Raw genomic sequence first — 25,035 nt, 5'->3', positions numbered from 1 at the left:
AAGTTGGCATTGAAAGATTTTCAGCAGGGTAATAATGTCATTCAGAGAGGACTCTGGCCACTTATATATAGAATAGAATGGCAAGGATAGAAATGAGAGAAGAATTGGCTAATTTTAAATATTCTAAATGAGAGATGCTACAGATGTGAATTAGATTAGTAGCAGGAAGGATGTAAGGAGCCACAGAACAGAGACATGGTAGCACCAGAACAAGAGGAGACTTTGTATGGGGAGTGAGGGTAAGGGACGAATTAAAGACAGGGTCAAAAAAAAAAAAAAAAAGACAGGGTCAAAGGTTCCTGTTTCTTTCTTTCTTTCTTTCTTTCTTTCTTTCTTTCTTTCTTTCTTTCTTTCTTTCTTTCTTTCTTTCTCTTTCTTTCTTCTTTCTTTCTTTCTTTCTTTTTCTTTCTTTCTTTCTTTCTTTCTTTCTTTCTTTCTTTCTTTCTTTCTTTCTTTCTTTCTTCTTTCTTTCTTTCTTTTTCTTTGTCTTTCTTTCCTTTCTTTTTTTTAAAGGTTCCTGTTTCACGATGGGCAGATGACACTGCTAATCGGCAGCCCAGGAAGAGGCACATGTTTGACACATTGCGTGTAAAAGAGTCATTTTTAACATCAAAGTGATTTTGACCTTAATCTTACAGTCACTGAGTTTCTTTTTAAATTAAGAATTTATTGAACATTGCTTTCTTTCAGGATATAGTAGCGACAGAGATGCCTATGATTGATTGATTGACTTTTTATATGAAATGTGTTTCTGTTCTTTTTTTTTTCTGTTCTTTTTTTAAAAAATATTGTATTTATTCATGAGACACACAGAGAGAGGCAGAAACATAGGTAGGGGGAGAAGCAGGCTCCCCGTGGGGAGCCCGATTTGGGACTCGACCCCAGTTCCCCGGGATCACAACCTGAGCCAAAGGCAGACGTTTAACCACTGAGCCACCCAGGCGCCCCTGAGGAGCCTACAATTTAATATATTATTACATTATATAGTATTTAATATTTTATGTGAAACTGTAGTAAAAACAGTAGAGGAACAAGACCCCTTCTTCTTTTGGCCCATGCCACAAGGCAAAGCTTAGACTGTATATAAAAGATCGTTTTTACAGGGCTACCACTAGCTTGAAGGAACACTGATGTTATAACATTTGGTAAAGTACAGCTGAACCCTCAAAATTCCTCCTTGTAACCAAATATACATTTTGTGAATGAGAAAGCTATAAAGAAATAAATGTTTGTAAACACTGGGCAGTTGTTATGGAATTTAAATATCTGTACTTATTACCTAAGAATGTCTGGGTTTCAAGGCTGAATTAAAATAGATTCCAGGCTTCCTTAAAGGTAAACAGCACATCTGTTGATCTAAGACAATGGAAACTGACTGAATTTTGTATTATGATACAAGTCAGCATCTTCTCTTCCATCTATTTAGCAATACTTTTGGGTAATCACTTCTCCTTTGGGGAACTTTCCAGATGTTTTGTGAATATGATTCCAATTTAGAAGAGTTGTTTTTATATTGTAGCTGAGCAATGTTCTAACTCTGAAACTCTTACTTAGACTGGGGTAATTCTAGCCAAGGGGTCCTCTGAAATGTGTGTAGGAGTGCCCTGTGATACTTTGGCTTTCCTGACTTGCCTTGATTCTCAGAGCTGCCTGTGGAGGCAGTTTCCTGGAGTCGAAGAATCCAGCCCCTCTTGCAGTAATTTCCATTAACAAAGAAAATAACATTTCCAGATATCAGCCCAGGTCATTACATTTGGAGCAATGTTCATATAGTGCAGTGAAAATGAACAGCAAATACCACAAGATGATTTAAATGCTTCCCTAGGAAGAAAAAAAAAGCTTCCCTAGGTACAGATGTCCATTTGCCTTTTCCAAAAGGAAGAGATACCCTGAAATTCAGTGGAAATGACAGGGTGGTTGCTGTTGTAGACATAGTAAAAAAAAAAAAGTTTTTTCCCCCGAATAAAAGATTGCAAACTTTTAAAAAATGTTAACGTATTACAATAGTCTGGCATTAAGTAGTGAAACCGTAGACAAGTGTCTGCTTTGTGTTATGACTACATTTGTTTCTTTTTTTTAAAGATTTTATTTATTTATTCATGAGAGATACACACACACGCAGAGAGAGAGAGAGAGAGAAAGGCAGAGATACAGGCAGAGGGAGAAGCAGGCTTCATGCAGGGAGCCTGATGGGGGACTCCATCCCGGGTCTCCAGGATCAGGCCCTGGGCTGATGGCAGCACTAAACTGCTGAGCCACCCAGGCTGCCCTACATTTGTTTCTTAATATTTAGAAAATCTGGTTTTATCCAGGTGTAGATTATGCCTTTTATGATCTTCCATAGAAAAGCCCTCCCAAAACGGAACAACCCCAGGCTGTCTCACCCTGCTCAGCAGTTGGTTTGTGCGCTGTGTTTGCTTACTATCTTAAATATTTACCCAAGCCAGGCATAATTTAAAAAGCAAAATTTCTCATTTTAAAAGAGGCACAAGCTTCTGGTGTCCAGTTGGCAGATGAGTTTTGGACTGTGGACCCTCTTATTCCTCTCAGTTATCACCAATGATACAGAAATGACACAGATGATCAATGATCACAGATGAAGAGGGACCTGCTTTGCAAAAACAAGTACAGACTTTCTCACCCAACACCACGTTGCAGGTTTTTCTTTCCCCCATAAAATCTACTGGCTAGCATTTTGCTCTGAAACATCGACCTGTGATTATTTGATTCAGTAGTCTTGTGGGATCCCCACCAATTTTAGTGTCCCGAATTTTCTTAAGCAAATACATTTGGTGGTTCTGGTATTTTCAAGGTTTCTATAGAAACTGGAAATCTTTGAGCCTTCTTTTTTTTTTCTTTAACCTTATTGTTCTAATTTACCATTCTGCATCTGAAAAGAGGGAGTCTTACCACCTCAAACCAAGTGAAATTGATGGACTAGCCACCCATGACATGCTAGTTCTGTGCGTTCGGCCTACAGGAAACCTGTACAAATCCCGGGGTTTACAATATCATCTGAGTGGTCAGACGTGTCCTTATGACAAGGTAACCAGGCCTCTGAGGCAGTGGGCCAGGCCCACGGAGTCAAATGCAAACCAATATGGAGGTGTGAAGAGTAACAACCACTAGGAATGGTTCCTCTGGACAGCGATGCTACTTTGTTGGGCTTTCCTTTGATATTTGTCTCACAGTGATTGGCTCTTTAGTACTTAACTTACGGGTTTCCCAAGAGTGTTGTTGCTCTGCCTTTTATTTTGTTTGTTCTGGCACGTACGTCGATCACCCCAGGGATGTAGGCTTGTTTTTTGCCGCCCCCCTCCCATTTTAGAGCTCGATGTAACCCAGGGTATGAAAAGTTTGTTCCGTCTTTCGATCAGGTAGGAAGTGATTGAACTCAATCAGGAACTCTGGACCATATTTATTTTTTTAAAAATTTTTATTTAGGGGATCCCTGGGTGGCGCAGCGGTTTAGCGCCTGCCTTTGGCCCAGGGCGCGATCCTGGAGACCCGGGATCGAATCCCACGTCGGGCTCCTGGTGCTTGGAGCCTGCTTCTCCCTATGCCTATGTCTCTGCCTCTCTCTCTGTGTGTGTGTGACTATCATAAATAAATAAAAAATTAAAAAAAAATTTAAAAAATTTTATTTAAATTCAATTTGCCAACATATAGTATAACTCCCAGTGCTCATCCTATCAAGTGCTGAGACGTATTTCTGATTCAGTATTTATGACCCACCATAAGATTTGTACTTACAGGTCCTTCAGTGTGATTATAACTGTAGGCGAGCAATGAGCCTCACTGAATCGAACAGAAAAGCTCCCTAATTCAAAATAATTGCAGGAAGTCCAGCATGATCAATAAAGGATGAATGAAACATTTATTTTTAAAGAGTTTTAAAGAATAAAAATAAATAAATAAATAAATAAAAAATAAAGAGTTTTGCTTGTCTTAAGGACACAGATAGCTCAGAACGGGCTAACAGAGGACTACCAAGTAGATGCCTTCCAGAGAGCTGCTTTTTCATCTGCACAAAGGATTCATCATAATTATGATGTTACAGTGCACGGAGATGGCTAATTCTAAAGTCCTGAAAATAGTTTCTCTTTCAGCAAGTCTCGTACTCCTCTCACAACCTTAATTACAAAGTTGATTTGTTGAGCCTAGCAGACCCTTCTTTTCCAGTCTGCCTAGGTCTGTTTGAATTAGCACAAATCTTGGATTAGGGGATCCCAAATTAATGACATTTGATTCTGTGATGGAGAGTTTGCTTTCCATCACTGATAATTATTTCCAGGAAAGTTTTAAGTCCACAGAAAATATTCTCTCAGTTTCCTTAATGTTGTTTGCCAAAGTCTTAAGAAGTGGCTTTTAGTTACATGGGGGAGGAAGAAGACATGGCACTAGCAAAGGAAAATGAGGTGTTGTAACCTGGTCTCTCAGGTTTGTGGAGCAGGCTCTGAACAGCATTCTAAACCAATATTATTCCTTGTAAAAGGCAAACCAGACCTGGGAATTTAAAAGTCTAATGTGATTGAGAGAATGTGTCCTGGTGCATACTAATACTTTAACCCCTGCCAGCCTGGTAAGTTGTAGATCCTCGTAGTTGACAAATACTCCAACAGCCCCACCAGAGACGGGTCAACTGGTCTTCCCCAGAGGTAGCTCCTCTCCCACCAGATCATTCTCATGGCTTCAGAGGATTGATCTCCATCAAGTCTCCTGTTTTACTTTGGATGCTCACTCTCCTGAGATCGCCCAGAGAACCCAAAGAGTGGGCAGAGGACTTTGTAAAGGATTTTTTGTGTCTGATTTCCTTGAGGCCTGTGTTCTTTTAGAGAGACTGTTACCTTGTGCCTCTTTTTTTCTGTGCCTGCCTTTGCTGACTCCTGATTCATCCATTTCGTAAGATGTTCTTTTATAAGAAGGTGTGAAAAGTGTAAGAATAGACTGGTAATATGGGTCCCTATATGTTTCAAACTACAACAAAATAGTAAGAATAACCCCACAAACATAAGAGGCCATTGAGCTCCTTCAGGATGCAAAGTATCTGTGTTTTCCTTGGGGGAAAAAAGGCCCATGAGATCAAGGTAACTCTTTAACTCTATCATGGAAGTGGATTATTATCTATTTATAGCAGTCTGTGAGTTTGGGATGGAAAAATGTTGCCAAACTGTACTGCACTGTGAATGCACAGTAATTTAACTAAGGGCTAAAAGGGCCAGTTACCACCTAAATGAACAGCATTTAATAGCCGTCCAACAGGGGAAAACACACTTCAGTGGACAGTTGTTCAGTTGATGAATAAAAGGCTATTCAGTGTATGGGGCAATGTTGGCTATTTAATAAAGTAAAAGCAGTAGGGTTATCTAATGTTTATTATATTACCGGTAAATGTATATTAAATTTGAGACTACCTTCCTATATGCTTTCTTTTCACTCATTAAATATTTACTCAGCAGCTATTGAACGCTAGGCACCAGTTATACAGTGGTGAGCAAAAATGAGCATAGTCACCATACTCATGGAGCTCACAGTCTAACGATGTTATAACACACACATGGGTATGAAAGAGTAAAAAACTTCGCCATTGCATTCTATAGGGCTTTTCTTATTAGCCTAGTAGATTTTCCACAAACAGGATGATTATCTGTAAAGCCAGAAGGAGTAAGGCCTTGCAAATTTAGGTGCCCCCCTCTTTTCTGTTTGTTTTACATCTCTAAAATGTGACTTATTGTACGAGATTTGTCCTTGTCATTAGGTGTTCTGGGTTGTGCATATAAGTGTCAGTTGTGCCAAGGTAGTATAATAAAACTTCTTTGAGGTAAGGTGTCCCACAGATCTGCAATTGAACATACCATGTCCATGTTGGTTGTCTAAGTCTGCTTGGCACATAGCAGGCACTGAATAAATATTTGCTGACTTAATTAAGTTGCATTCATAGATATTCTCTTCCACCAGTAATCATTAGGACTGCCACTCAGTCGTGGCAAGTTCTGCTGCTGTGGGGGACAGCGCTCTTGTCACATGACTGTAATTTGAATTGCATGGCTTTTATCCATTGCATTTTTTCCATCCTCAAATGATGCCATTTCCTTTTTGTATCTAGTGTGGTTTCCCTAATACGTATGCACTGTAGTACAGAATCCGCAATTGTCATGATTTCAGCAGTGTATCGCAAAGCTTTGCCAACATATTTTATTACCCCAAGTGCTTCTCTCCTGGAAACAAAATCAGCGTAGGACCCTTTCAATAGGAAAATTAAGTAATGTTTACTGGTGAGAGGATGGAAAACTATACAAGTAGAGTTTTTCTTTGCCTTTGAAAATCGGGTTTATCAAGATAGAACTACAATCAAGAGACGGAGAGCTAAAATATCCTTTTCCTTTTGATCAGGTTCACTTTTAAACACATTTGTTGAAAGGAATAAAAGAAAATCTGTTCATGTTAAGGGATTGGAAGATAGGTTGGATTAAAGTCTGAGCAGTTAAGCAAGGACATCAAGAACCACATATCCCCTTGTCCTCAATCTATGCATGGCATTGTGATATTTACTTGAACGTGGCCATTGAGATTATCTTGCCCTGACCAGTTTATAATTTGATACATTTAGGGGCACCTGTCTGGCTCAGTTGATTAAGCAGCTGACTCTTGATTTCAGCTCAGGTCATGAACTCAGAGTCCTGGGATCGAGCCCTGGGTCAGGCTTGGTGCTCAGTTGGGAGTCTGCCTGAGATTCTCTCTCCCTCTGCCCTTCTTCCTGCTCATATCTGCTCACATGAGCTCTCATTCTCTCTCTTTTTTTCTAAAATAAATAAATCTTTAAAAAAAATAATTTGAAAAAAAAAAAATAATAATTTGACATATTTAAACACACACAACCAGAACATCCAGTGGCATTTACAACAGGGACAGATTCTCTCATTGTTGGAGCTTGATTAAAAGGCATTAAATGCCCTATTTTTAAAAAAAGATTATATTTATTTATTAATGAGAGACACAGAGAGAGAGAGGCAGAGACAGAGGCAGAGGGAGAAGCAGGTTCCATGCAGGGAGCCCAACATGGGACTCCATCCCTGGTCTCCAGGATCACGACCTGTGAAGGTGGCGCCAAACCGCTGAGCCACCTGGAATGCCCCTATTTAAAAAAAAAAAAAACACGTAACTTTTCTGTTGAATGTTCCTTTCTCTGTAGCTCAGCAATGAGAGAGAATTGGTAGAACATAATGGATGGACTGCAAGGGCAAAAAAAAAGAGCAAAGAAAAAGCGTAATGAGACCCCTAGCATATAAGAATAAAGTAACATGGGGAGGGAATGAATTAAAATTGCAAAGGAGGGGACTAGTGAGGACTGCATTTGCAACCCCCACTGGGGTTGGTACTTTGCTGCTCCCCACCCTGATCTGCTTAGTTTCGGGATCTTGCATGGCTTCAGCACGCGGACAGGTGCCAGGTGTCTGGCAGTGTGGGGTTATTCTGGGAAGCTCACTGCCTATTGTTGTAGCTCTTCCCTGGTGCCTGTGGTATCATTTTCTTCTCTGCTCCCTGAACATGGAGTGTTCTGGAGTGAAATTGGCTTAAGATAGAGTAGGTCAAGAAATATGTGAAAGGTCAGTGGAGGAGGGATGAGGGAAGTCAGGAGATGCAGGGCACAGTCACTTTCTGCTCTAGTTCCCCTGCATGTCAAACCAAGAGTGCAAACTGGATGATCTCTGAATGCTTATAGCTCTGACATCAGATGACTCGATGAGTATAGGGGGCTTTATTCTTGGAGGACACCTATTATGGTTTCTTTTTTTTTAATTTTTTATTTATTGATGATAGTCACACACACAGAGAGAGAGAGAGGCAGAGACACAGGCAGAGGGAGAAGCAGGCTCCATGCACCGGGAGCCCGACGTGGGATTCGATCCCGGGTCTCCAGGATAGCGCCCTGGGCCAAAGGGCAGGCGCTAAACCACTGCGCCACCCAGGGATCACCCTATTATGGTTTCTGATGTAATGTAACATGAGCTCTGTCTACTTCATGGGGCTGTTGTGAGGGCCAGCTAGGCTAAAAGATGTGAAAACCTTCTGGAAACTATGAAGCATTGTATAAAACAAAGATGATGGAATGATTGAAACCCTTCCCCAAAGGTATCACACAGTGATAAAAATGAAAATCATTCCATTTCAATCAGTGTAAGGCAAGTTACAGAAACCTTAAAAGCAGATCTGTAGTTATACTTCATTATAGAAAAATATGCCATTGGAAGTTGTACAAATCAAGGACTGATTCTATAACCATTGCCTGTTGAAGTGGTGCGGGAGTTGAGGCACTCGACTTTTCTTCCCCTTCTGCTTTTCAGGGTTACCATTAAAACGTTAGAGAGACTATATGTTGGCAAATTGAATTTCAATAAAATATTTTTTAAAAAGAAACAAAAGAAAGCTTTTCAAAACACTAGGTTTATAATAGAAAAATACACTGTGATGTTTCCTCTCCAAAAAAAAAAAGCAAAACCCTAGAGAGAAACCAGTAGTGGCTCTGTACCTTTCTCTGTCACCGTCCCCCAACCACTACCCAAAAGCTGAGATATAACATTAAAACCAGTACCGAAAGGAAGGGGGATCAATTCGACTGAACGGCAGAGCATGAGAACCTGCAGTTGCCTTGCACCCTGGCCTGGTGTGATGTTTCCTTTCTTTCATCTCCTCCTTGTGACATTTTACTGTTCTTTCTTCCTTACCCTACTAATGTAAAAGAGCAAAGAAGAGAGGAAAACATCCAGAGGGTGGGGGACAGAGTTGGGGGGGGGGTGGAAGAGAAGAAAAATAATGATGGAAAAATAGAGAGATGAGACATCTCAGGGGCAGTGGGGAGGGGCTGGATTCCATCTCTCTCTCTTCCTCAGCATAACCAAGTTGATAAGTATACTTTGTACCCCATCCTTAAGAGTGACTGAACTTTCCTACTTGGTTACTGGTAGTCCTCCATCGGTGACATCTAAGAGCATCAGAGGCCCCACAGGCAGAGCCAGCATGCTAGCTCCCAGCACACCTGTACCATTTAGGGCTGCCAATCGTTTTAGAAAGGACAGTAAACCAGAGGGTAAGACCAAACCACCCTAACGTGGTACGTGAAGGACAGTGACAGTATATGTTTTGCAGTTCAGGGTTTATTCTCTAGATTTTGATTCCCATGGAAGGAGGAGAGGACAAAAATTGCATGTGTAGTGAGAAGGTGAGAGCATATTCATTCAGGTTGGAAAAGCAAAGTTAAAAGTCTGAAACAGGCCTGTAGTCTAGATCTGTCCTAAACTAGTTCTTTGGTAATGCTATTATGATTTTCAGCAGATGAAATTTCCAGTTGGGGAAAGGCTTCAGAATAAGGGAAGGCTTAGTGTCTCACTGATAGGGCTTATTAAATTGAGATGAAACGTGTTTTTCAATGGCAGCAGCTCTGAATCACCAAGATCTAAATGGAGAAAACAAGAGAACAAAAGCAAGCGAATACTCTGACTAAAAAAAATGTACCACTTATCTGAGTTTCAGAACCTGCTCACCCTTAGAACCCAAAGCGTTTGGTGAAACCCCAGGGGAAGCAGCATTCATTGGAGAAATTTTCCTTAAAACTGATTACATGTGTATGCATACATTTATGTTGATTTGCTAATATTCTAGAAGTGGTAACATGAAAAGAGAAGGGGTTCCAGAAGTAGGCAGCCCTATTGAGTTCAGATGTCAACTCAGTTACCTATTTTTATGATCCTTGGCAAGTTGCTTAATTTCACTGAACTCAGGGAATCTCAGTTTCCTCATCTATAAACGGGGTGGTTTTGAGGACTCCAGCAAGGTAATACATTTATAGCACCTGGCTCATCTAGCAAGTCATGATTAGCTCGTGTAGCTCCTCAACAGATATTGGCTTTTTTGTATTTAAAGCTGTTTTTGCTCATAGTATCACGTATCTAGATTTATTTCTTAGAACCAGTAACTCTTAGAACCATGTACCTATTAGAACCAGTCTCCTAGAATTTAGATTTGCAGTCTCCAAAAAGGGGTGTACCTAGATGATCCATTGCAGGGTGAGAAGAAAAAAATTCGATTTATGATCTTTTTATCTAAAATATAAGAAAGTACTTAAACTCCACAGATATTTGATGTATGGACTGGCCCTGGTGCCCTCATTAGGTCTACATCTGAAAGTCACTGTCACATTCTAAATGAGGGATCTTGAGGAATATATGAGATCCATGATTTGATGGAAATTGATAGTGGCATCCTCCTTTCATTCGCTTTTAGCATATTGCAGTGGATTTCAGTTTACATGCATCTGGTTAAGTGGATTCATGGTTCTTAGTATTTGACCTGCGGTTTCTTTGTAGGAGTCTTCTGAAGCCATATGACCATTGTTTATAAGTTAGCTAAAGCTGATCCATGCAGGATGGACTAGTGGCTTAAGAAAATTCCTGCACAGGAATGATGGATTGGTGATATAGTAATGATATAGACAAGTCAAAGACAAGAACATGGTGAGCTAGCTGACACTTCTGCAAGTTATAACTTGTTTGGACGAGTTATAAAGTAAATATGAAGATAATCTAATGAGACCTGACAAGATGTCAGCCCCTAAATAAGAAAAAAATGACCGAGAATGTTACTGAAAATACGTATTTATACATGCTATCTTTAACACCAAAGCTTACTCAAATATATATTGTACTTTGGATATATTAGCTAGTGATAGTAGTACATGTATACACTTTATAAATAAATATACATATTCGGGGTATGCGACCAAACTTTCTTTACTGACAAGAATAAAAACCTCTAAACCAGTGGTTTAGATGAGGAAAACATTCCTCATTCTGTGTTGTTGCTTAGAAAGTGTTTTGTCTTGTTTTGTTCCTAGGAATTTTGATGTAGCACAAGCATTATGATAAATAATAATGTGTTTAAATCCATTGAAGATAAACTGATCACAATTCAGGGAACTGCATTTCTTAGTAAACATTTCTTGTATGAAAGTAAAAGACCAATCCTTGCCCTGGAGATTTTTAAAATCTAGTTCAGGAACACTGTTACAAAGCAACATATGAAGGCATGCCTGTAGGATAATAGAAATTCTTGATGAAAAAGCACCTTACTTGACATAGTAGATTGGTTAACCAAAAAAAAAAAGTGTGTATACATTTCATTTCTATAAATTTACCTATAATTCTGGGTCCCATCGTAACCAGTAAACCAATAGCAGAGAGGGTAAAACAGACCTTTTCAGAAAAGAAACAAACCTTGTCTGACTATTCCTTTCAGTATTCCCATTGCATGTGATTTAATAAGTCTTTTTTAAAAAGATTTTATTTATTTATTCATGAGAGACAGAAATAGAGAGAGAGAGAGAGAGAGAGGGAGAGAGGCAGAGACACATAGGCAGAGAGAGAAGCGGGCTCCCCGCGGGGAGCCCAATGTGGGACTCAATCCTCGGACCCCAGGATTACACCCTGAGCCGAAAGCAGACACTCAACTGCTGAGCCACCCAGGCATCCCTTTAATAAGTCTTTTATACATACCCATATATTATTTTTTAATCTTTTCTTATATCCTCATGGCTCTTGACATGATAAAAAGCATATGGTAGGTACTTAATATATTTTGAAAATGAAGGAAAATCAAATTAAGGCTCCTCAAAAAGACCATACCTGGAAGAGTAACCATTATCCCTTGAGATGGCCTCATTTAATTCCTAGAGAAGATAACTTGTTTAGATTCCCCTGTATCAATGTTGAAGAGTCATTCTTATTCTTGGGGTTCCCTTTCTTTTCCCCAAGCTATGATATAGGGACAGTTCTGTAGACATAACTTACAGTGAAAGTTCTTTGACATCCACTACTTATTGAACATAGTGTATACGAGGTAATTATGCAGGTATTATTTTATTTACTCGTCACAGTAGCTCTGTAGTATTATCACCCCCATTTTATAGATGATGAAATTAAGGCTTATAAGGTTAAGAGACTTGCACAGATGTCACACAGCTAGTAATCAATGGAGCCAGGATCCACATGCAGGTATATCTGACTCCAGGATACAAGGTCTTGACTATTACATGAAAATAGAAATGCAACATACCAAAGTCTATGAAATGCAGCAAAAGCAGTTCTAAGAGGGAAGTTTATGGCTGTACAGGGCTACATCAAAAATATATAAGAAGTCTCAAAGTAAATAATTTAATTACACCTAAAAGAACTAGAAAAAGAAAAACAAAGGAAGCCCAAAGTCAGTAGAAGGAAGGAAATAATAAAGATCAGAGCAGAAATAAATGAAACAGACAAAGAGACAATAAGAAAGGTCAGTGAAACTAAGAGGTGCTTCTTTGAAAAATCAAAATTGGAAAACTTTTAGCTGGACTCACCAAGAAAAAAAAAGAGCTCAGATAAATAAAATCAGAAGCAAAAGAGGAATTACAACATACCACAGAAATACAAAGGACCCCAAGAGACTGCTATAAACAAGTATATACCAATAAGCTGGACGATCTAGAAGAAATGGATCAATTCCTAGAAATGTATAATCTTCTAGGGTGGAATCATGAAAAACTAGGACATCTGAATAGACAGATTCCTAGATTACAAGTAAGGAGATCAAACCAGTAATCAAAACCCTCCCAACAAATCAAGTGTAGGAGCAGGCAGCTTCACTGGTGAATTCTACCAAACATTCAAAGAAAATTTAATATCTGACCTCCTCAGACTCTTCCAGAAATTGAAAAGGAAGAAATGTTTCCAAACTCATTTTATGAGGCCAGGATTACCCCGATACCAAAACAAGACAAGGACACCCCCAAAAAGAATTCCAGGCTAATATCCCTGATGAACATGATGAACATAGGTATAAAAAATCCTTAACAAAATATTAGCAAACTGAATATAGCAGTATGTTGAAATAATCCTATACCATAATCAAGTGGGATTTATTCCAATTCAACATCTGCAAATCAGTATAATATACCACATTAACAGGGTGAAAGATGAAAAACATGATTATCTCAAAAGATGCAGAAAAAGCATTTGACAAAGTTTAGCATCCATTTATAATAAAGCCTCAACAAAACGGGCATAGAGGAAGCATACCCTCAATGTAATAAAGTCCGTATCTGACAGACCTCAGCTAATATAATACTCAATGGTGAAAAGCTGAAAGCTTTCCCTCTAAGATCAGGAACAAGTCAAGGATGCCTACTCTACCCATTTTTATCAACACAGTATTGGAAATCCTAGCTACAGCAATTCAACAAGAGAAAGAAATAAAAGGCATACAAATTGGAAAGGAATAAGTAAAGCTGTCACTATTTGCAGATAACATGATACTGTATATAGAAAATCCAAAAGATTCCACAACAAAAACAGTTAGAAGTAAGAAGTGAATTCCATGAAGTTGCAGAATACAAACTTAATATGCAAAAATTGGTTCTGTTTCTGTACACTCATAACAAGCTATCAGAAAGATAAATCAAGGGGATCCCTGGGTGGCTCAGTGGTTTAGTGCCTGCCTTTGGCCCAGGGCCTGATTCTGGAGTCCCAGGATCGATTCCCACATCAGGCTCCCTGCATGGAGCCTGCTTCTTGCTCTGCCTGTGTCTCTGCTTCTCTCTCTCTCTGTGTCTCTCATGAATAAATAAATAAAATCTTTAAAAAACACCAATCTCATTTATGATCATATCAAAAAGAATAAAATACTTAGGAATAAATTTAACCAAGGAGGTGAAAGACCTGTGCACTAAAAACCATAAAACATTAATGAAAGAAGTTGAAAAAGACACAAAGAAGGAGTGCTCATAGATTGGAAGATTTAATGTTGTTAAAATGCCCATACAAGCCAAAGCAATCTTCAGATTCAATGCAATTCTTATCAAACTTCCAATGGCATTTTTCACAGAACTAGAATCATTCTAAAGTTTATATGAAACTACAGAAAACCCTGAGTAGCCAAAATAGTTTTGAGGAAGAAAAACAAAGCCAGAGGTATCACGCTCCGAGATTTCAAACTATACCACAAAGTCATAGTAATTAAAACAGTATGGTGTTAGCATAAAAACAGACACAAAGATCAATGGAACAGAATAGAGAACCCAGAAATAAACTCGTGCATGTATGGTAATCTATGACAAAGGAGGCAAGAATATACAATGGGGAAAGGACAGTGTCTTCAATAAATGGCGTTGGGGAAACATGACAGTCACATGCAAAAGGATGAAACTGGACCAATATCTTATACCATTTATGGAAATTAATTCAAAATAAATTAAAGACTTGAATATAAGACCTGAAACCATGAAACTTCTAGAAGAAAACATAGGTGGTAAGCTCTCTAACATCAGTCTTAGTGATGGGGTTTGTTTTTTGGCTCTGACTCCAAAAGCAAGGGAAGCAAAGGCAAAAATAAACAAATGGGACTATATCAAAAGCTCCTGCACAGCAAAAGAAAGCATCAACAAAACAAAAAGGCAACCTACTGAACGGGGAAAGAAATTTGCAAACCATATATCTGATAAAGGGTTAATATCCAAAATATATAAAGAACTTGATACAACACAATACAACCACAAATGTCCTTTTAAGGAATGAACGGAGGATATGAATATACATTTTCCCAAAGAAGGTGTACACATGACCAAAAGACATGAAAAGATGCCCTAGGGCAGCCCCGGTGGCTCAGCGGTTTAGTGCCGCCTTCAGCCTGGGGCATGATCCTGGAGACTCGGGATCGAGTCCTGCGTCGGGCGCCCTGCATGGAACCTGCTTCACTCTCTGCCTCTCTCTCTCTCTCTCTCTCTCTCTCTGTGTCTGTTATGGGTAAATGAATAAAAATCTTAAAAAAAAAAAAAGAAAAGAAAAGATGCCCTGCATCACTAATCATCGGGGGGATGCAAATTACAACCATAATGAGATATCACCTTACACCTATCAGAATGGCTCTTATCAAAAAAACATTTTAAAAGCCAAGAAATAATATATGTTTGTGAAGATGTGTAGCAAAAGGAACCCTTGGGCACTGTTGATGGGAATGTACATTGGTGTAGACATTATGGAAAGCAGTATGGAAGTTCCTCAAATATTTAAAAGTAGTTACCATGTGATCCAGCAATTCTACTACTGGGTATCTTTCATTTTTTTAAAGATTTTATTTATTTATTTATTTATTTATTTATTTATTTATTTATTTATGAGAGACACAGAGACAGAGACATAGGCAGAGGGAGAAGCAGGCTTACTGCAGGGAGCCCAATGGAAGACTTGATACTAGAACCCTGGGATCACTCTCCAAGTTGAGGACAGACACTCAACCAGTGAGCTACCCAGGCATCCCTCTACTACTGGATACCTATCTGAAGAAAATAGAAACACTAATTCAAAAAGATATATGCACCCCTATGTTCATTGCAACACTATTTACAATAGCCAAGATAGGGAAACATCCTAAGTAAGTATCTATCAATGGATGAATAAATTAGGAAGATGTCACACACACACACACACACACACACACACACACACACACGAATACTACTCAACCATAAAAAGAACAAAATCTTAAAAAGAATGAAATCTTACCATTTGTGCAACATGAATGAACCTTAGGGGTATAGTGCTATGAGAGAGAAATACAAATACCGTATGATTTCATATATCTGGAGTCTAAGAAACAAAATGAAAACGAACAAAACAAAACACAGAATCATAGAAACAGAGAACATTTTGGTGGTTACCAGAGGGGAGTGGGGGGTTGAGCAAGGGTGAAATGGGTGAAGAGGATCCAGAAGCGCAAATTTCCGGTTAGAAAATGAGTTGCGGGATGTAACATACAGCAAGGGGCATATAGTAAATAATATTGTAGTAACTTTGTATAGTGACAGATGTTAACTAGATTGACTATGGTGACATTGCAGTGTTTACAAATGTCAAATCACTATGTTGTACACCTTAAACTAATATTATATTGCCTGTCAACTATACTTCAATAAAAAAAGATGAACCAGGGTCATAAAGAGAAAATTAAATTATGTTCATTATACTCAGTAGCTTTTCATCCAAAAAAATAATTAAAACAAAAACTGTTCCTAGTAGTTCATTTCTAAAAGCAAGATAGAATAAATCAAGAAAAATCTGCAGACAGAGCATTATGTGGACATTATTTGGAGGGAAATGAGGAACACCTGCCATCCACACTAAACACATAGCCATCTGTTTCTTTGTGCATCTTGTATTTTCCAGTCTTAATTGTGCTCCATTAAAGCAGACCCACAACCCATTCTCCCAATTTAAAGGCAAGGTAAGAACTTGCCTGGTGAAGACACAGATTCTTGACAATATTGCTATGGTCATCACAGTGTGCAGCCCAGGGAGTATTCTTCCCTCCTGGTGGGCAGCTGTAACGCTCTCTGAGAATAAAGGCTTTTAAGAGCTTGAGATTAGAGCAATTCAAGAAGTTGAAGCTAGTCAGAGGGCAGTGGACAAGAACACTCTAAAGCCTAATCCCAGAGGATAGGAGCCAAATAGTACATATGAAAATCTGCAGGACCTACTGCACTTTTGCTCCCCCTCCCTCCTAACCTTTACTCTTCCTTGCTTTCTCTTTTTGTCTTTTTGTGAGTGTGTCTCTATTTTTCCCCTTTTTCTTTTTGCCTCCCACTTGCTTTTCTCATTTCTTGTTTTCTCTTCCTCTCCATCTTTTATTTCTTCATATTTGTGCCCTTCCTCTTTTTCTGTCCCCTGCTCTCTTTCCCTTCCTTTTGTTCCATGCCTTAGTTCTTTTTTTAAAAAAAAAGATTTTATTTATTTATTCATGAGAGACAGAAAGAGAGAGGCAGAGACATAGGCAGAGGGAGAAGCAGGCTCCCCATGGGGAGCCTGATGCGGGACTCGATCCCAGGACCTGAGCCAAAGCAAGACACTCAACCACTGAGCCACCCAGGCGTCCCTCCATGCTTTAGTTCTTTCCTCCAGTCCCCATAAACTCCCCATCATATTGCACATTTTGAAATATATATTAAAATCAGTACATTTTAATGTTTATATGCATCCAGCACTGAGTAGGTTGTATTTATTACTCTAAGGGGGAAAAACATCCCCCAATTATGGAACATTTTAAATCTGGCTTACAATTGAAAATTTCCTTCTGGATCACTGCCCTCACTCACCAAAATAGGGTCCTCTTCTTCCTTTCTTAACCTAATGTAGTCATGTCCTTTGTTGCTCTTCTCTACCCTTGTGTTTGATAAATGGTCACTGTTTTGCATTCTGTTTTATACTCCCCTTTTTTTTCATAATGGGAAGCTAAAATCACTACTTAATGTGAAGGAGAGGTTACGGATAATTTTTCAGATTTGGGTTTAGGATTCTAGCATTCTAAGTTTCTGGAATTCAGACATGCCATGTGTACATTCTGTTCCAGAATCTCTGATGATGGATGGCAGAGTTTCCAGATGATTGAAACCTCTCATGAAAAACACTGTTTTTTTAAACTTTAGATTCATGGATGCTGGATTTGCTTTTCTTCACCTATCTAAACTGGGATTTTTTTTAAAAAAGATTTTATCTTCTGATTTAGAGAGAGTATGCAGGAAGGGGGAGGAACAGAGGGAGAGAGAGAGAGAAGGAGAGAATCTCAAGCCGACTATGCCCTGATCGGGAGCCCATTGCAGAGCTTGATCCCAGGTCCCTGCGATCATGACCTAAGCCAAAATCAAGAGTTGGACACTTAATCAACTGAACCACCCAGATGTTCCCCAAAAAGGGATTTTTAATTTTGGTTTTAATTGTTGCTTTGTCCTGAAAAATGGTGGCCTATAACCTGAAGCCCTTCTCAGTTTGGTAACTTTCCACTGGTTAACTGATTAAAGTCATCCAAGTTTTAAAAAGTGAAGAAATGAAGGAATGAGTGAGTAAATGGCAAAGCAGCTAGGTTCACTTACATCATTGCTGTTCCATGCTATATCATTTATGATGAGCCTTATAAGAGCTAAGGTTTCGTCTGTTTTCAGCTGGGTTTTTTTTTTTTTAATAGTTTCCAGGCATTGTCACCAATTTTGATTCTTTGATAGCTAAAGTCCTAATTCCCTTTTTTAAATGTTCATTTTCATTAAAGAGCTACTTAACATTAGATATTAACTTTGACAGATGTTATTGTTGCTTTTCAATTAGGTAAAATATATTCTTGGTGAGGTGCCAATTTGAATTGAATATATTTGAATTTGGTATGTGAATTAAACTGTTGTTTAAACCTTACCCATCCATCACATGGGTGAGGGAGCAGCTGGCTGCTTTTGTATGTAAGTAGGTCCCCCCAGTCTTATTTATTTATTTATTTATTTATTTATTTATTTATTTATATTATTTTTTAGAAGGGGGAGGGGCAAAGGGAGAGGGAGGGAGAGAATCCCTAGCAGACTCCCCAGTGAGTACAAAGCCCCACACAGGAGGGCTTGATCCTACGGCCCTGAGATCATGAAGCTCGTGAACTGAGCCGAAATGAAGACTCAGACACTCAGCTGATTGAGCCACCCAGGCGCCCCCACCCTTCAGCAATATTTAAACATTAGAACATGGTTTCCTATTGTAGGAAAGAGAACGTCATATAAATTTAATACAAGATCTCCTTGTTTGTCAGTTTCTTAGGCTGCCTAGAATTTAAATTGCCAGATACCACGTTGGTATAAAATGTTTTCCACGGATAATATTAATATTTTAAAATCCTTTCTGCTCCTGTAGATTTTCCTTAGACAGATAGTCTAGTCTATCTTTACCCTTTGGCTACTAATGAATGCTATTAAGTTATTATCCATCTTCTTTAGGCAGAGGCACTACAGGTATGAGATCAGAATTGCCAAGTAAGGCAAGCATTTACTTTTAAAATTAAAAAAAAAAAAGACAAATCCATTCAAAGGTGACAACAAAAGTGTGATCCTAGAAGGTCTTTTGGGCTTGAGTCAAAGAATAGAGAATTGGTGTTGTATCCCCACCTGTGTCACTAACTTGCTGGGTCATCTTGACCAAGTCACTTCCCAACTCTGGATGGCATAGCCCCTCCAAAGTTTCAGCTTCCACATTGCAGATTCTATATGCTAAAGAGAGCAGGGCCAAGGGAGGCTGAATCCTCTTGTTTTTTTTTTTATCAGCTATGCATAACAACCTAACAGCTCTGGAGGTCAGTCTCTAGCTGTATTTTTTGTCTATTTTATAATCCCTGAAATACTTGCTAGGCTTTCCTTGCTAGTTCTTTCCCCCTAGGAATTTGCATTTAGAAATACTGAGGGCTTCCTACCTTTTGGAATTTTTCTATGCTCATGAATTTAATGAAAAGTTAGAGTTACCAAAAAATGCCCGAAATAAAAATCTTGTTTGAATGACTTTCTGTAAAATCAGACTGTTTCCATCATGACTAATGTACCTTCACTATTTCAGTTTTGAAGTTAATACATTTGAGTCCTGGTATGGCGAGGCAGGATTGTCAGTTTCTCCTATTAACCATGTTAATATTCTCCCACTTATTCATTGTTCTAACCTTTTTTTTTTTTTTTAAAGCCCAGAATGATTGAACAACAAGGCTCTGTATCATGAGAGTTACATTTTAGGTACTTGAAAATTTCATTGATTTGAAATAGTGTGAATTGCACTAAGCTAAAATTTACCTTTCCTTGGTTTGCTAGGGAAAAAAGTAAACAAAATACCTTTCCTCCAAACATTGAGAAATTAACTGTCTGGCAACTTCAGGATGTGTATTGTTTTAATGTAAAAGTGAGAGAGAGGTTTTTATAAATCTCTTCATTAAAGGAAGTTTAGCACTATAATTTAAAAGGCAGACAATATCAAAGGTTGGAAAAAATATCAAGGGTTGGTAAGGATGTGGAGAAATTGGAACTCCCTCACACATTGCTGGTGGCAACGTAGAATGGTACAGCCACTGTGGGAAATAGTTTATCAGTTCCTTAAAAAGTTAAACATAGAATTACCAAATGACCCAGCAATTCAGCTTTTAGGTATCTACCCAAGAGAAATGAATACATATGTCCACACAGAAACTCATACATGCATGAATATAGCTGCATTATTTATAGTAGTCCCAAAGTGGAAACAACTCAAATGTTTCTCAACAGATCAACAGATCACAAAATGTGATAGAGCCACACCATTGAAATATTAGGCAGTTGAAAAGATGAAGTATTGATACATGCTACAGCATGGATGAAACCTCCAAAACATTATGCTCAAAGTCAGTGTAGCCATATTTGTAGGACTACACTGCTATGAAATATCCAGAATAGGCAAATCCATAGACCGAGAGTAATGCTTGTGAGGAGCTGGAAGGAGGGAAAAATGGAGACTGGCTGTTAATGGGTATGGGGCTTCTTTTTGGTGTGACAAAATGTTTTAAAATTAGAATGATGGTGATGGTTGTGTAACTCTGTGAATATGCTAAAAAAAATTAAATTGTATATGTTAATGGGTGAATTTTATTGGTGTGTCAACTACATCTCCATAAGCTATTATATATCAAAAACATTAGTGACTATATTATCCTAATTACTTGAAATTGGAAAAGTGTGTGCAAATTACATTTTTGCCAGAGGCTGGAAGGAAGGAGGAGCCGGCGTTAGTATTGGATGGATACTATGTTTCAGTTGTGCAATATGCTAAGAGTTCTGGAGATGGATGGTGGTGAGCCATCAATGAACTTAATTACACAGAACTGTACCCTTAAAAATAGTTATTTTACCACAATAAAAATCTATAATCCAAAAAAATTATATTTTATGTTATTCCAATGTATATAAGGCTTTTACCCCCTCTCTCTTTTTTTCTTTTTAGCAAGAAGACTGAAAGTGTGATTGGCCTTTTGGTTTTTGTGGATGGGATTCTTCTGTTTTAGAATTTCTGTTCAATATGTGTGTTTGTTAGGAAAGGGAGTGTTGGTTATATACACACATATATGTCTTTATCTTGGCTTTGAATGAGAATTTGAAAATGCTTTTTAAAACTTTATTTGCCAATAGGAAAATAAAAGAGGCCAAACTGTAGTAAAATTTATATTGTTAAATCATAAAATGGGCAAATGCTGTTCTCAGAGTATGAATTGTCACAGATGTCCTGATTTTCTTGGTTAATCTTGGCTCCTGGTATGGGAAAAAATTTATACTTTATATATAGAACATATCTTTCTATAAGCATTTTCCTTTGCAGAGTAGAATAGAATGAGCACCAAAATGCATTGAAAGTACTCACATAGGTGTTCTATTTGTACAATACAATAGGTGAGTTTTAGAATGCAAAGGAAGGGATGGAAAAATGAAAAAAAGAAAAAAGAAAATCAGCAATGAGGGAGTCACTGAAAAAGGAATTGAATGATTTCTAAAGGCCATGGAACTTTGTTATAACCCAGGCAGTTTGTAGGCTCTAAAGTTTGTAACTTCTAAGGATTAATCTGTGAAAACATTTTCTAAGCCTGGCTGCTGTATAGGACATTTGAATTTGAAGATTGATGGTGCAAATGCCAGTAGTGCCATTAGTATAAAGTGTAATCAGAGGTATGTTTGTTTTTCTTGACCAGGAAGTGTTTTCTTTTAAAAGTACAAGAAATGTACTGTGCCTGTGTGAGTGTGTGTGTCTATGTATTTTCTGTCTGTTCTTCCATTGCAGGAAGAATTATGGTCTTCCAACATCTTTGTCCTTTATAGTAGGGGTTTTTCTAGAATTTGGCACTGTAGTATATTTCCCTTGATTACAGGATCCAATCAGAGTTGTACTCAGAAATCCATTGATGTGATTAATGGTCTCCTAATCATACTTTTATTTCTAGATTAGCCCAATTTCCTGTACTTTCACAATTTTTGAGTCATATATTGAATTATCCTTTATGGGGGGCCTGAAATATTTGTATTTTTAGTCTGTAATTTGCATGATTATTTAAATTTTCTTTGATTTCTTATGCTTGAAGAAAATGAAATTTTGGTCTTTTTTGAACTCTGAGTGCTGTTCTATGGTAAAAGGCCAACCTGGTATGAACTTTTTTTTAAAACTATATACATTTTTTTCCATCGGCCCTAGGTCTAGAAGTCTTTGCATAAATGTCCACTAGCCTAGGTTTTATTCTTCTCAAAAGTAAAGTATTCTCAGATTCTCCAAGTAACAGGGAAGTAGACCAGGAAATGACTTACAGGAAGTGTAATTGATCATTCGTGCTTTACATTTGATCACAGGATTGGCTAATAAACAGTCTATTGAATGAAATAAATTGACTTCTAAAATCTCTGGGGCCCTTGAATACATTTGCAGATTATTAACGCCTTTGTCACCTTACTGATTTTTTTAAAATCTCCTACCTTTTTCAAATGATTGTCTGCATTTGAAAGGGGGACTTTTTCATACCAAGTAGTTGCTTTAATATTTGCTTTGTTTTCCACAGTGCCCTTAAAGATAGCCGTTTCCCCCCAATGACAAGGGATGAGCTGCCACGGCTGTTCTGCTCAGTGTCTCTTCTCACTAACTTTGAAGATGTCTGTGATTATTTGGACTGGGAGGTAAGAGTATAGACATTTTTGAAAGAGAAATGAAGGTAACTCCTGCGTAAATGTTAAAAATTAGATCCAGGAAGCAACTCTTTCAGCCCATTCTCTATTGTAGTGCAGGTGAGGAGAGTAAGGTGGAGAAATAAACCTCACAGCTGATCAATGAGATAACAGTGAAGGAGGTTTTTTCTGTTTTTGTTTTTGTTTTTAAGGCAAAGTGCCATGTGTCATTTTTGTCCTTAAACTGAATTTGCTGTTTATTTTTATCCTATTACTTTAGCACAGCCCCTCATAAAAGCTGTTAATAAGTAGTAAGAAGGACTGATCGGAATTTATTCCTTCTATTTCCATTCTGATGTACTTCAGTGTAACTGCCACCCAGCAATTGGGTGTTGTGAGGACACATCTCAGAAGCAAGGAGCCAAAAAGTTAGGATAATACACCAGTAGGGGAAATCAGACTGTGGATACAGATCAGAGTGTTTGTTAACTGCAGTTAAATCTTGTTCATTCATTCTTGGCTACCTTATTTTGTGTACTTAACCATGCTAACAAATAATATTAAGGTTATATCATGATGATCTCTGAACATTGTCATGATTGAAGTAGCCTAGATTTGTCATATTTTTTATTCATTAGTATGTGGGGTTGGGTTTTTAAGGAAGTTCAAAGGTTCTCACCATGATTTTGTTTTGGTCATTGTGAGGAGATAGCTGAGCGTGTGTTTATGAAATTTCACACATAATAGTGCATATGTCACTGAATGCCTACTGTATTTGAGGCACTGTGCCACATATACAAAAGTCCTAAGATTTGCTCTCCACCATGAATCATCCTTCAGTCTAATAGCAGAGAAAAGAAGTATACTCAAAGCATAAAGAAAAAAGTACAAGAATGAAACAATGGGGATTCAGTGATGCACTTAGCATCTCTCACATAAACACTCATAAGTAACATGACTGGATCTTTATGGTATAACATGTTTTAATTCTATTGACTTTTTAGAATGACTACCTCCCATGTAACTGAGATATTTTACCTTGTGGACAGACTACCATCTTGATGATTAATTGGACTTGAATTTTATTTTTGGAGTTACTCAGATTCCTTGTGAGACTTTGGACAACTTATTCTGCTGCCAGTTAGCTTTCCACATACAGAATAAGACATTTATAAAGTTCTTAACCTTCATTGGAAAAAAAATCTCTACAATATAAATTACTGTTGTTAGGCCAGAGCTTTAAAAAACATTCTATAGAGAGTAGGATAAAAGATTTCCTCCTGAGTTTTGTAGTATGTCAGGGTTTTTTGGAGTATTCTCAGAATACATAGGCATTCAGGGTTTTTTTAAGGGGAAAAATAAAATTAATTAAGTGTTGATCCTACTGAAGTTGGGTTGTGTAAAAACCTTCACAGAATTAAAATTTCCTGATTGTTTTCTATAAGTTCATTGTTCACCTATTTGAATTTTTCTTAAAGTGAAGTCTATCAGTATCATAGAAACATTCCTCAGTATTTTAGTTTTAAATGATCCCAAATTATATCCCTTATTAACAAGTATTCAAATTTGAGTGGTTCTTTTTATGTTTTGAGGCTTCTTCTCTAGCTAGAATTTTATTTCTGCTTTCTGTATTGCAGGGTGCCATGTGTGTGATGGGGGTAGAGTGGGGGGGGGGCATAACAGGTGGAAAGGCCTGAAATCTAGGGATGACCAAGCTACAAAAATATGCCTACTCTAACTTGCCACCACTGAGTTGGAAGTACAGTTGTGGTGTGTGTGGGCTTGCACATGTGTAGCTGCATGCATGTGTGGCATGTACATGAAAGTATATTTAAAAAATATGTATGCATGTATTTGGAGGGAAAGAAAAATGGGAGAATCCAATAGTAGTTAAATAAATATGAGCAAGCACAGAGTACACCATCATCTACCCCACTTCAAGCACTGTCTATAGCTAAAATTAACCCTCATACCTTGTATATTACATATTTAATACATTCCCGAGGCTTAAATATTGATGTCTATTTAATGATGCTTTCTGGCTAAAGTAACAACAACAAAAAAATACATGTATTTTTGTACTTTTAACATACAAGTATTTGAAAGTGAATTAGATACTGCCAGAATGGCTATGCTAAGAGGGAAAGACTGTCCTTTTCAGTTAGTTCTTCATAGTTGGAAGTATCTGGCATAAGAAAAATTTGTTCCCAAAGAGTAAGAGTAAAAATTGGATTTTTTAAATACAAAGAATATGATTTGGGCTTTAAAAAGATATACCATAGTTAATGATTACAAACGGAATGGTATTATTGTGGGGATGATATCATAAGGGTCATCCTTAATATTTCTGAAAAAGCATTGGTTACTTGAAACACAGAATGCCAAAGTAGAATTAAAAGCATTTTTAAAAAAGTGTATGTCAAGGAATTTCCACTCCTAGGTATAGACCCCAAAGAAATGAAATCAGATGTCGAAACAAAAATTTGTACACAAAT

General features: G+C 37.8%; 1 protein-coding gene across 3 annotated transcripts in view; it reads left to right on the top strand.

Moving 5' to 3' along the window:
* Window positions 1–25,035, top strand: part of AMMECR1 (AMMECR nuclear protein 1) — a 232,883-nt gene that overhangs the window by 187,462 nt on the left and 20,386 nt on the right. For all 3 annotated transcript variants that reach the window (XM_035711827.2, XM_049107369.1, XM_025431437.3), the window contains one exon: window positions 22,438–22,552. In XM_035711827.2, coding sequence (XP_035567720.1) covers window positions 22,438–22,552 — 115 coding nt within the window. The remainder of the gene's footprint in view (window positions 1–22,437; window positions 22,553–25,035) is intronic.

The sequence above is a fragment of the Canis lupus genome, chromosome X (assembly GCF_003254725.2).
Source record: "Canis lupus dingo isolate Sandy chromosome X, ASM325472v2, whole genome shotgun sequence".
NCBI classification, from domain to species: Eukaryota; Metazoa; Chordata; class Mammalia; order Carnivora; family Canidae; genus Canis; species Canis lupus.
The sequence above is the reverse complement of the archived record's forward strand: the minus strand, read 5'-3'. Positions and strand labels throughout refer to the sequence as shown.